Raw genomic sequence first — 12097 nt, 5'->3', positions numbered from 1 at the left:
ACATCCTGAGTTGCACTTCCCTAAATGTACGTCCTAATCTCTTATTTACTTATTTTTCCTGGGCAGTCAGTGAATCATCATGAGTAATGTAACTCAAAAATAGCTTTTGAGGGCCGGCCCGGTGGCTTAGTGGTTAAGTGTGCACGCTCTGCTACTGGCGGCCTGGGTTCGGATCCCGGGCGCCCACCAACGCACCGCTTCTCCGGCCATGCTGAGGCCGCGTCCCACATACAGCAACTAGAAGGATGTGCGACTATGACATACAACTATCTACTGGGGCTCTGGGGGGGAAAAAAAAAGGAGGAGGATTGACAATAGATGTTAGCTCAGAGCCGGTCTTCCTCAGCAAAAAAAGAGGAGGATTAGCACGGATGTTAGCTCAGGGCTGATCTTCCTCACAAAAAAAAAAAAAAAGGCTTTTGAGTCACTCAAATTTTCAGGCTGCCTTCATTTTCTTCTCGTTTCTTTATTTTCTGGCCACCCAGGGACAAACTCCAAGAGAAAAAACAATCTTAGTGTGTGTCCTCATGTTCTTTTAAAATCCTCATCCTGTCTTATACCTGACATAAAATATGAAACATCTTTGTTATCTAAGTGCAAAATAAGTGAAAAAACATAATAATGAATTGGCAAGCAAATAGAGCTACACCTGCTATTCTAATTACACACAAATGTCACAGAGCTTGTCATTTAGTGTAGCAGCACCCTCTGGGATGAGCCCAGCCAAGTCCCAGAGACGCTGCTAGTGCTCAGGCAGTACTCATCCTGTGTGAGGTAGAAAATGGTCCACAGACATAACCAATCAGACATGCATCTGTTTGATGACCACCACTGTCTTACCCAAATTCACTGTGGATTAATGCCGACCAGGGAGCAGCTCCACATGCAGCATCAACAGAACCTACAGATCACAGATTTCCTACCCCTGGGGCCTCAGAGTGGAGAGAGGTTTGCTTGAATAGAGCCAGCTGAAACTCTCTTCATTTCCTGGACCCAAACTTGACTGTGTAAGATACTCACTTGCCTGGAAGCCTGTTAACTGCACATTCTTGCGAGTCCCAGACTGTGAAACTGGTAACTGCTCTGTTGGACGTAAAATGCATATTCCCACAGAGGAGCCCCGTTACCTCGTCAGCACAAAACAGAATAAACTGCCCTCGAACTTCAAACACTGATCTTTTTAACGCTGCTGAAGTACCAGAATCCATCCCTAAGATCCTAACAAATATCGTATGTTTTGATGGTAACAGTTTGCATAAAAGCTTGTCTGTGCTCCCACAGTACTTTTATCCACAGCTGTTCAAGTAACAGACTCACAGTCCACATGCTCATTCTCTCACTGCTGAAAAATACAGAGATTCTGGAAAAAGTAGGACGTGGAGTAAAAGCTGCTCTATGTATCCTCACAACCTCAATCTTCCCACAGTCCAATTCCAACTTCTTTCTTCTCAAAACTCTATAGCCAACATATAGCTTTAACATTTTACCAATTACCTATAGGGAAGAAATCCTCAGACTGGGTGGTTAATTTTAGTTGAACTTCAAAATAATAACCTTATTTCAAAGTGCTGATTATTTGTCAGAGTACCCAAACTTTAGAGAAAGAATTATTTACATTTAACATGAATATACTGAGTCCCTGGTGGGTGTCAGAGCAGGGGCATAAACAGTTCTTGGTACATAACAGACGTGACACTTGGGTCTTGAACAATCAGCCAAGTTTAGACAGGCAGACAGGAAGGAGCAGGTCAAAGATGGAGATATTCAGGGAGAAGGCTGGGACAGGGACTGGCAGGAGCAAAGGACACATGTCGGCACAAAGTGGGAGATACAGCCGTGACGGGGAAGGTGGAGTGGGCTGAGAGCTCGCTGTGTGAAGACAAATCTCTAACTGAATCAACAGGCAATTGGTGGCTTTGCCTACTGTGGGCTTTCAGTTGGCTGAGGCCAGGAGCAGCGTGAGTCTGAGCCAAGCAGAGCGAACCCCTCAAAAGAATATCAGAGAGCTAAACCTGTTCCATCACTGAGCAGGCCTTAAAAGGCAAACAAACTTGAATCTCCCAAGTTTTCATTTACACGAACTGAAGCAAAAAGCACCAGCTTATAACAATAACAACACTGAATTAAAGAAAATTAAATAGACAGTTTGGAGTTTAAAAAATGCATACCTTGGCATGATGTAAATCTACCCCATACATGGATAGTTTTTTGGCATTTTCCAAGAAATGCATCTCTGCTTCTGCTGGTGTCATTCCTCTGATAAGGAAAAGAAAAGTATTACAATGCTGCTTTGCTTCTGCCTGGCGGGGCTGTGATATTTCCCACTTAGCTTCCTTGCTATCTACTAAGCAAGCCCCCAGAGAGGCACCAGCAGATTTGTGCTCTGAGGAGGGGAAAGAAGTAAAAAGGAAAATGGCTTTTAAAGAGAACATCATAAATAGACTTTCTCAGTGAGAATGTAACTATCCCAGAATGGTACCAAGTACCGAGCCCCACTCTGCTCAAGTCCCATCCACAATGTGCTGAAATTAATCCTGGGGAAAGTGGGTAGTATAAGGGATGCTCACTCATTCAGGCACAACTTAAATGGAATGCTCCCAGGGTGTTTGCCACTAACCTGTGGCTCTTGTGCAGTTCAATCACTTTATCTTCCAGCTCTTTAGTGTGGTTTGGTGCAAAGCGGAACTCACTAATGTAATCATTCCCACATTCATCTGGGTCATAGTCTCCAAGTTCTGACTGGACAGTGTAGGAGCCCAGCAGTGCCAGGGTGACAAAGGAGCAGGGCAGCCTTCCAGACACAATGTCATCTCGCAACTGTAAGCAGAGGTAGTACCTTCCAGGAGTCAAAAGGACAAAGCAAAAAGCCGGCATTAGGATACATGAAAAGGAGACCACTCAGTACCAATAGTGTTGTATGCAATTTTTCCCTGTCAAATAATCTCACTAGGACAAATTTTCTTGCATCTATACTTTGATCTAGATATAAGAAGAAAATACTTGGCTACAAAATACAATACTTAAGAGCATCTAGAAACAACTCAATGTTCATTCTAAAATAGGGTTTTATTAATAAAGCACAGAGTAAAAGAATTCTAAAGACATATTCCTCTACCATCTTTTAAAATAATGTTTGAAGTCAAATGAACAGTCCCCAACACACTCCCTAAAATCTCTGGTCGGGGGAATTATAACATAAACATAGTGCTCTTAAATATAATTATTAGGTCCCAACTGGCTGTAAGGATATCTAGATTAAAGGTTCAGCCATATGACCAGGACAAACGTCAGGTAACGGAAGAGCTGCGCCATCGTTAACTCTGCTCTCAGGTCCCTGTACGCCCGACGAGAAGGTCTCTATAATCATGGATAACTTCTGTTTCAAGTTCTCATTGTTTTATTTAGATAACTTCTTACAATCCAACTGACATGAAGACTAACTTTGAAGAATTACTACAGAAGACTCCAAGGTAAGTGTTAACACTGATGAGCTTTAACAACGCCTTTCACAGCCCAGTGTATATGGGTATAGTAACAACATACACCTCGTAGCTGTCATATAAGAGATGAATTGTTAACCTGTTGAAGCTGAGGGCTACAATAAAGTCTTAAGGTCCCCCCCAAATATGATTTTAAGCTGATGATACAATCAAACTCCATGTAATTCAGATACAAAAATTTCTATACATTTCACAGGTTGTACAAACATTACACAAATAGATTGAAAGGAACCATGCACTGAAGGTCAAATCCAGGTATACACAGGCTCTATAACCATAAATTAGCCATGATTAAACAGTTCTTCAGAACTACTAAACAGTGTCTTGAAGTAAGAAATTATAAATTTTGTTTCAGTTAATGCAAATATAAAAGAAATTCTCTGGAACTAGTTTTTACCCTTCTCCTAATATGCCTGGTGAAATTATTTTTAATCATAGCAAGTGACTGAAACTTTTTCTGAAAAGCCCCCCAAGAAGGATGTGAGGCTTACACACTGCACAATATCACTCTGATTGGCTATAAACTTACTACGAAACACAGTCAGAGTCAGGGGTTCCAGAGCAGAATGCAGAGAAGCCTGGACGACACATATCAAACCCACGATGGCTGCATAAAGAGATCCTTCTCACACTCAAAGTTCAGCCACCATGCTAGAACATCCTTATGTTAGATTCCCTTCTTAATGTCTTCTTTCCCAAACATCAATTAATCCACATAGGGCATGGAAAGCAAACTCTTACATGGATATGTGTTTACGTGTATCTGTCTGTGCACATGGACGTGTATGTGATTTTTTTAAACAGCTGTCATGTGTCAGATTGGTGATATAAAACGTATAAGCAACCAAAGACACATTTTCACTCTAAGTTTTAAAGCAGGAGCACTAAGAACGGCTATATCATTTAAGGCTGGATTCCACCCAATGTGGCTGTGGCCGGTGAGTGACAGCATCTCAGTCCTGCGTGTTTCCCACCAGGGTCAGGGAGAGGGAAGTATTAGCTGAGCACCAAAGATGCAACTGTGAACAGAGATGATCTAGCAAATCTTCTCATCAGATGTTTGCTCGCATTCAGCAGCTTTTTGTGTGCCATCTCAGTGTGGATGACCATAAGGTTACCAGACGTAAATAGCTCTTCTCTGGAGAACTTAAGAGAAGCACAACTCTCCCAAATGCCTGCCTTTTTCACAGCCAGCTTTCAAATACCTGGTGATATCTTCAGAGAGCTGGGCGGGGTCTGGTGGGTAAAATTTCACATTAAATGAAAAGTGCCAAGCACCATCTGCAGAGATGAGAGAAAAATTAGAATAACGTCTCAGAAAATCCCTTGATACTTACTATTCTAATCGATAGCTAGAACTGCCTTAATTCCAAGTCCTAACACCCAGGCAACTTTTGATCATTAAAGGAAAACAGGGAAGCCTCCATTAAATGCAATCCACAGAGAAGCTGAAACTTCTCCCCAATCAAATACTTTACTGGAGCTTCTAACTAGCAAGGGAATTGACTAAACTTCCTCTCTTTCTCAGAGACAAAGGTAAGCCTTCGAAAGAGGGGAAACAAGTGAACGACACTCAATGTACTCCCCAATCGATCAGCCCTCCATTGGACAAGTCTGGCGGCAACTGGGTCTCCTGCTGTGAAGTCCTGGACAGCTCACACACCAGCATCACAGACACAGTCCCGTCCCCCTCGTCCTTTCTGCTTTGTTGGTACAGTCGAATCCCATCACAACACACGTCAAGGGACTGTTCAGACATGTTTATTTTATAGGAAAGGTCTGTTGTAGTGAATAAGAAGTGAGCTGCTCTATGGGCTGAAAATTCTTTTCTTACTTGGGGAAATTTCTGATTAAAGAGATACCTGAATGTATTTACTGTGCTTTATCAAATCCACACCTCCTTATCAGCCCATCACGAGGACGGGTCCTCTGTACACACTGCCATTCTCCATCCTGTGGCACCTCCTTACGGCCGTTCCAGCAGAGTCAGCCTGAGGTCAACTCCCAGGCACCTACTCTGACTGTCCACACATACACTTGAAGCCTTATTAAGCTCTCCATTTTATTAATACTATCCATAATCATGTATGGTTTATCATTATAAACATGAAAAAACAAACTTTTCTTCTTTTCTACATTTACTCTTTCTCGACACAACCCCTCCTTTAATTTGTATTCATCTTGTGCTTTCCTTCTGGCCTTCCAATGCAGTAATTTACTGAGGACCATGTGTCCCTTCTCTGGGACAGTGTATACTTGTTCCCTCCATCCAATAGCCACAGTGAAGGGCCACAGAGTAGGCCTGCTTGTATTCTGAATGGGCCACTGGAAACGTCCCCCTACTCTCCCTGGCTTCTGTCCTGGAAGCCTGTCATCTATGCCACTCGTCACAGCCATGGTCTTCCTTTCACTCTGTGATTCTGTGACCTCATAGTCCAGCTCTCAAGCTTCATATATCTCCTAAGACTTCCAAACACTCCCCATTAAAGACTTCTGGAAACTCCCTTTTATCCCTGACCCCTTCCCAAACATTCAGAAAAAAGGGACAGTATTTTAAGTCCTTTCCTTGCATTATTCTCTTGCATATGTGGCACATACTTAGCTGCACAGGCTCTCTATACTTCTGTCATAGATGGCACAGTCCATTTATTAATTCTAATTTATTCTTGACACCCCCTTCATATTACACTTGAGGTTCCCCACGGCAGAGACACTAGCTGAGGTGCCTTATAACGGACTTGGCAGAGGACCAGGTATTACTGGGTACTTAATACAACTTTTAAACCACTCAGAAAATATTACTGACCATGGGCTTTAAGAATTATAAGCCATAAAATATCTTTCAATCAAATATATTTCTAGTGATTATTTTCCCCACTGTTCTCAAAAAAAGTCCTTTTGTTATTCTAAAAAGAGTCTGATTTGGTTTTCCTTTCCTGTTGACTCCTATGCACTTTCTGCTAAAATGGATCCCCCTTCAATGCTTGCCAGTGGTGAGGTTCATCAATGAGAGCTGGCTTTCCCCCAAGCAACTGGAATTAAAACTAATGGATTAGTTACGGGAAATGGATTTACTGCTCTTTTATAATTTTTATCCACTTTAAAGTATGCCTTGAATCCAATGACTAGTTTATCAATGTAATTAAACAATCTCATAATAAATTCACGGTAAAGGTTCTAAGTTGGAAACTAAGAAGTATTAAAAGTGTAAGAAAGATTTTTCAATGCAAAAATTCTCATTCCAGGAAAGTGAGTTTCAAACTATAATGGGCCTAGGAAGCATCTGAGGTGCTTGTTAAAAGCTCTACCCAGAGATTTTTATCCCAGAGATTTGGAATATGGGCCAGGAACTTGTGGTTTTAATAAATCCCCTTGTGGTTCTAACGTAAGTAGGCTTGGAGACCACACTTTGAAAATCACTAATCCTAAGAAATCTACTTTCCTAAAGTTATAACTCAAACAACCACAAGGTTTTGCAGGACATTATTTTGAAACAGTGGGAAAGTTTAAGGAAACTATAATCTATACCCTAATCAAGAAAAAAAATCCAGTTAAATAAGGCATAAAGCTTGAAATTAATGAGAGAGGCAGATTAAAGGTCAAATACATATCCCTGTAAAGAATATGGTAGAAACAAATCAACCAGGAGGATGTGATTATGCAGTGAATGGGCTTGCAAGCCTGTATCTGCTCAGATGATAGCCCTGGTTATAAAGAGGAAATGAAACAGCTTGAATGCCTTAAAATGATATTCCTATAATGTTGATATAGAATTTTAAATCACAAATTTATGATAAATAGAAAATTGTGAAACTGAAGAGAACTCATTCTTATGAAAAAATTCTAATTTTATTCTTCTTCGTCTGCCAAATCTTAAAATTTCTAAATATACTGCATTTATAGCATAAAATTATTTTATATCACATACTTTATGTCATGAAATTACTATACTATAAATATACTACATTTATATCACAAAATATAGAATATTTAGAAATTTTAAGATCTGATATGCATAAAAGATGACTAGAATTAGAATTTTTTCATAAGAACAAACTCTTCAGTTTCAGAATTTTCTGTTTCTCATAAATTTGTGACTTAAGATCTTTATCAGCTTGATTGTCATGCTCTTGAAGATCTCATTCTAGAGACACATGATGGACCTACAGCATAAAAAGGATGGAAACATCCTTTTATTGTTTATATTTAGGACGAAGAGGTGATGGTACAATAATTACACTAGATATGGTAATACTTCTTTGCCGTGGCAGAAGGTAAATTTTGTGGGCATTTTGGTGCATGGGAAACAATAAGGAATACAGATAAAAATATCAAATTTCATTAAAAAAATACTAATTTTCCTTGTTTCCTCCTTTATCTGAAAGATTGTCACTCAGTTTTCTTTATGTTGTAGTCAAAACATCGCCAATCAACATGATGAAAATATCCTTCACATCTCATGTTCTCATTGTCCCCTGAGCATTCTTCTCTTAGGAAGGTAGGAGACAGGATAAATGGGAAGTTTAGGAAAAAAAGAATTCCATTAACAATAGAAAAGAAAATTGACTGTCTATACAGCCTTTCTCGTAACAGTATTATGACTTATCCTTGAACATTTAATATATTTTCAAAGTGCTTTTCAATTATAAATTACCCAAGTACAAAACAGTATTTTGTTAATTAGCTGAATACAGAGAACTTTATGCACACAAAATGTTAGGATATATATTCAGCATATCTGCTTTTAATAACTCCATAAACAGATTCTCAGAACATACTCATCATCTTACACCTTGTATTAGAACTCTCTGGAACAAAAGGAGGGAGAGTTTTCACCTCCTTATCATAACCGTGGCTGTCCCTGACTTCAATCCCAACTTATTTCTATCAAACTACTTCATTATCAAGTTTCTGGTTAGTGAATACACCAAATTTCTCTCAAAAACATGGTAAAGATGTTTTAGTTGTATGAATAATCAGCAGACTCTCTAATATCTAGAAGTATAGTGACCTTTTTTCTTTTTTTGGGATATTATTTAGCATTAAACCATTTCAAACTGCTCACTACTAATTTCCCTTATTAGTACCTGGGGTCTTGAGATATCGCAGCACATTCAAAGGCACTAGAAAGATCTGCTCTCTCTTTTAATAGTAAACTGCTGAAAACTTTAATGGAAATGATGTTCTTATTAATAAACTGGTCTTAAATTTATTCTTTAACTAGAATTAGTTGTTCGGGAAAATTAATCTAGATTTTATTGATGAAAAATGAATTGCTTTAAAAAACTATTTAGTCAAAATTATAAAGATTATCCATGTTTATGGTAAAAGAAAGAGCTCCAGAAAGGGCTGAAAGTAAAAACTAAAAAAATTTCTCTCTCTCAACCCCCTACACTGCAGTGCCACTTTTTCAAGTATTTGCTATTTATATCTTTTGTGCTCTGCCAAAATTTTTCCACACACCTATATATGCATAACTTTAAAACCAATATGATTTGTTTGTCTTACTAATGAGAGCTAAGACATATTTATTCTATCTCCTTCTATTTAATAGCTGCCTAGTATTTCAAGGTATGGCTAGTCCATGATTGATTTAATCATTTCTTTATAAATAGATATTTCAGTTGCTTCTAGTTTTCTGCTATTGCAAACAGTATTATAATGAACTTTCATACAGGTACACATATGCACATTTTCTTCTCTTATACAAACACTGGATAAACTTCTGCAAGTAAAATTAGGGGTCAAAGAATAAGCACATTTTAAATTTTAATAAATACTGACACCAAGTGTCTTCTTCAAGGGTTGTACCAATTTATACTTCTACCAATTGTGTACATAACTGCCAGTGTGGGGTATTATTAAACTTTTTCTTTTCTTTTTTTTTTTTTTTTAATTTTTTTGTGAGGAAGATCAGCCCTGAGCTAACATCCATGCCAATTCTCCTCTGTTTTGCTGAGGAAGGCCGGCTCTGAGCTAACATCTATTGCCAATCCTCCTCCTTTTTTCTCCCCCAAAGCCCCAGTAGATAGTTGTACGTCATAGTTGCACATCCTTCTAGTTGCTGTATGTGGGATGCGGCCTCAGCACGGTCGGAGAAGCGGTGCGTCAGTGCGCACCCGGGATCTGAACCCGGGCCGCCAGTAGCGGAGCACGCGCACTTAACCGCTAAGCCATGGAGCCAGCCCTATTAAACTTTTCAAATCTTTCTTAATCTGACCTTTTGAATGTTTGCAGGGCATTATTAAACTTTTAAAATCTTTGCTAGGTGAGAAATGTCTCATTTTAATTTGCATGTAATTGTTAGTAAGATTTAGCACCTTGTCTAGTACTTATTAGCTGCTTGTATTTCAATTTTGTGAGTTGCTCATGCCATTATTTTGTCCATTAGGAAATATGCATTTCTTAACTTGCCTTTAGGGACCAAGAAAAGAGGTTGCCACTGGACAGCACACTTCAGTCTGAGTGGTTATTCCATTTCTAAACTATTAAATGACTATTACTTTTAGCTTGAGTTTTATACTTTCATGGCAGTTAGGCTTAATACAACATTAATAATTAAGTTTGGAACTTTTAAATGATTAATCACCAACTACAGCATCCCTTGATGAAGTCATATTTCACATCTGTGTGCAGGCAAGGGAAAAGTCAAATGTCACAGTCATTTTGTTCCTGAATTGTGATGTTAAAAATGGGGATCTGAGCCAGACCAACCCACCATAGAGAGAATCGGAGATCTTAATCTGACTTTCAAAACACTGTACTCACACTCGCCATGGGGGTATGGGCTACCAATTCAGAGAACTCTACCCTCTGAAAATCTTCACACCTCCACACATAATAATCCAAAAGGACTTACTTCGAATCTGTTTTTTAATTTCCTTAGCAGGGTCCAACCAATTCTGAAAGGGAAATGATAGTTTCAATTTGAATCAGAGAAGAATAAAAATGACTTAGTGTTGATCAGGCAGAGATGCACACTATTATATTTGAGAGTGAGTGGCTCTGGAAGGCCTTCCAAGCTGGGTCCTTCCCGCACAGCTGGTGGCCCTTCACCAGGTCCCACGAGGGCCCCGACTCTGGTCTAAGGAGAAAATGCGTATGTGCACAATTGATGCTTGACAAAATTCTTTTCTTTGACAACCATTGCCTTCAAGGATTCAAGCTAGCACAGAAACAGAGGAGGAAAAACTAGTGGATTCTATGTTCAAACAAGTTACTAGAATAAACTAAAGATACAAATAATTTGACACACTGATGTCCTAGCCATCCAGTCCCACACAGTGACTTTCTAATTACAGAGTCTTAGGCATCTACTTAGAAAACTTTCCTAACAAATGAACACTTGTTTGAGATTTATGATTTTCTTCTCAGAACACTCAGATGTTTAACAATGAAGTTAGACATTGTCCAGTGAATTCAGTAGATAATAAGTATGATTCATGGCACAACACCAAAACAAGTAACATCTATTAGCAAAATTTCTGTGACTCAGTTTCCAGCACCAATACAATGGCAACAACTTCTTCTTTCTTATTTCTCAGGTAGTTGTGGGGATTAGTGAGGTAAAGCCCTGAAGAGACCTCATAAGATGAAGTAAGAATAGGACAGCACCCAGTGAACATGTTTTCTATATAACTATCAATGTAGTTGATTTTTATTAGCTCAAATCTACGAAAATATACATCCCCAAAAAGCACCATATAAAATGCTTTTCTGGAACCATAAATAACTCCAGCATGCAAAACAGAAACACTGACTTGCTGTTTGCAGAATATTCAAGATTAAAGGAAGCTGTCAATAATTTCCTTCATGAAGAGATAAGGTGAATAACAGCACTTAGAGACTCAAAGTAGTAAATGTGGAGCATGAGGGGAGGTGGATAAAATCATTTACCAGTTTTAGTTCACCTTCTTGCAGTAATGAGTAGTTTATAGCATAATATTTTGTATTGTTTTTAATCACTCACCTTCTGGTTTTCAGCATCTCGATACGTAAGCCCAAAGTAGTCTTTTTCTAGCAAGTTCAGATGTTCACATACTTTATCAAACAGCACTTGGCCTCTGGAGCGTTTCTATGGAAAACAAAACAGAAAAGCAAGTTAACACACACAAAAAAGTTCAATCAATTACCATAAACAAAAATGGGTAGAATTTAAAACATTGCTTGCTGTAACTGTTCAGTAAGCGGTGATCAAGTGTGAACACTTCGCCATCTCCTTTTTAACTAGTGAAAAAGCTCAATAAAATGGACCTAAACCTACAAAAGTAGCTAGGGAAATGATATGGTGCTTGGAAGCCTCAAATATCTTGTGCAATATAAATATCCTGATAGTGAAAGGAATATTATAAAGGACCAACACAAACCACGTTTCAGAATGCCCAAACTAAATTCCCCACATTATCAGATTCTGAACCTGTGAAGAATTAATCCTATTCCTTGTCTTAGACCATCCCTTAAAACTTACTATACCAATCCTTACCTAGAAATTCTAGCTATGGATCACTTTCTAAAGCCTGTTAAACTAACTACATCAGTTTATTTTTTATTTTTGCCACAAATTTTAGTTTTGTATTACAGTGTTCAAACTTCTCTTA

The 12097-nt window shown here is 38.7% G+C and overlaps 1 protein-coding gene across 1 annotated transcript in view; it reads right to left on the bottom strand.

Annotated features, from left to right (window-relative positions):
* The window catches only part of LOC131403208 (band 4.1-like protein 3), a 51111-nt gene extending 39541 nt beyond the window's left edge, over window positions 1-11570 (bottom strand). The window contains exons 1-5 of the mRNA XM_058537506.1: window positions 11470-11570; window positions 10360-10402; window positions 4706-4781; window positions 2618-2836; window positions 2169-2256 (exon numbers count right to left, since the gene is read on the bottom strand). Of these exons, the coding sequence (XP_058393489.1) occupies window positions 2169-2252 (84 nt within the window). The 5' untranslated portion in view covers window positions 2253-2256; window positions 2618-2836; window positions 4706-4781; window positions 10360-10402; window positions 11470-11570. The remainder of the gene's footprint in view (window positions 1-2168; window positions 2257-2617; window positions 2837-4705; window positions 4782-10359; window positions 10403-11469) is intronic.
* Window positions 11571-12097: the final 527 nt, after the last annotated feature.

Source organism: Diceros bicornis, unplaced genomic scaffold, assembly GCF_020826845.1.
Source record: "Diceros bicornis minor isolate mBicDic1 unplaced genomic scaffold, mDicBic1.mat.cur scaffold_561_ctg1, whole genome shotgun sequence".
Lineage (NCBI taxonomy): Eukaryota > Metazoa > Chordata > Mammalia > Perissodactyla > Rhinocerotidae > Diceros > Diceros bicornis.
This window is presented reverse-complemented; position numbering and strand designations above follow the sequence as displayed.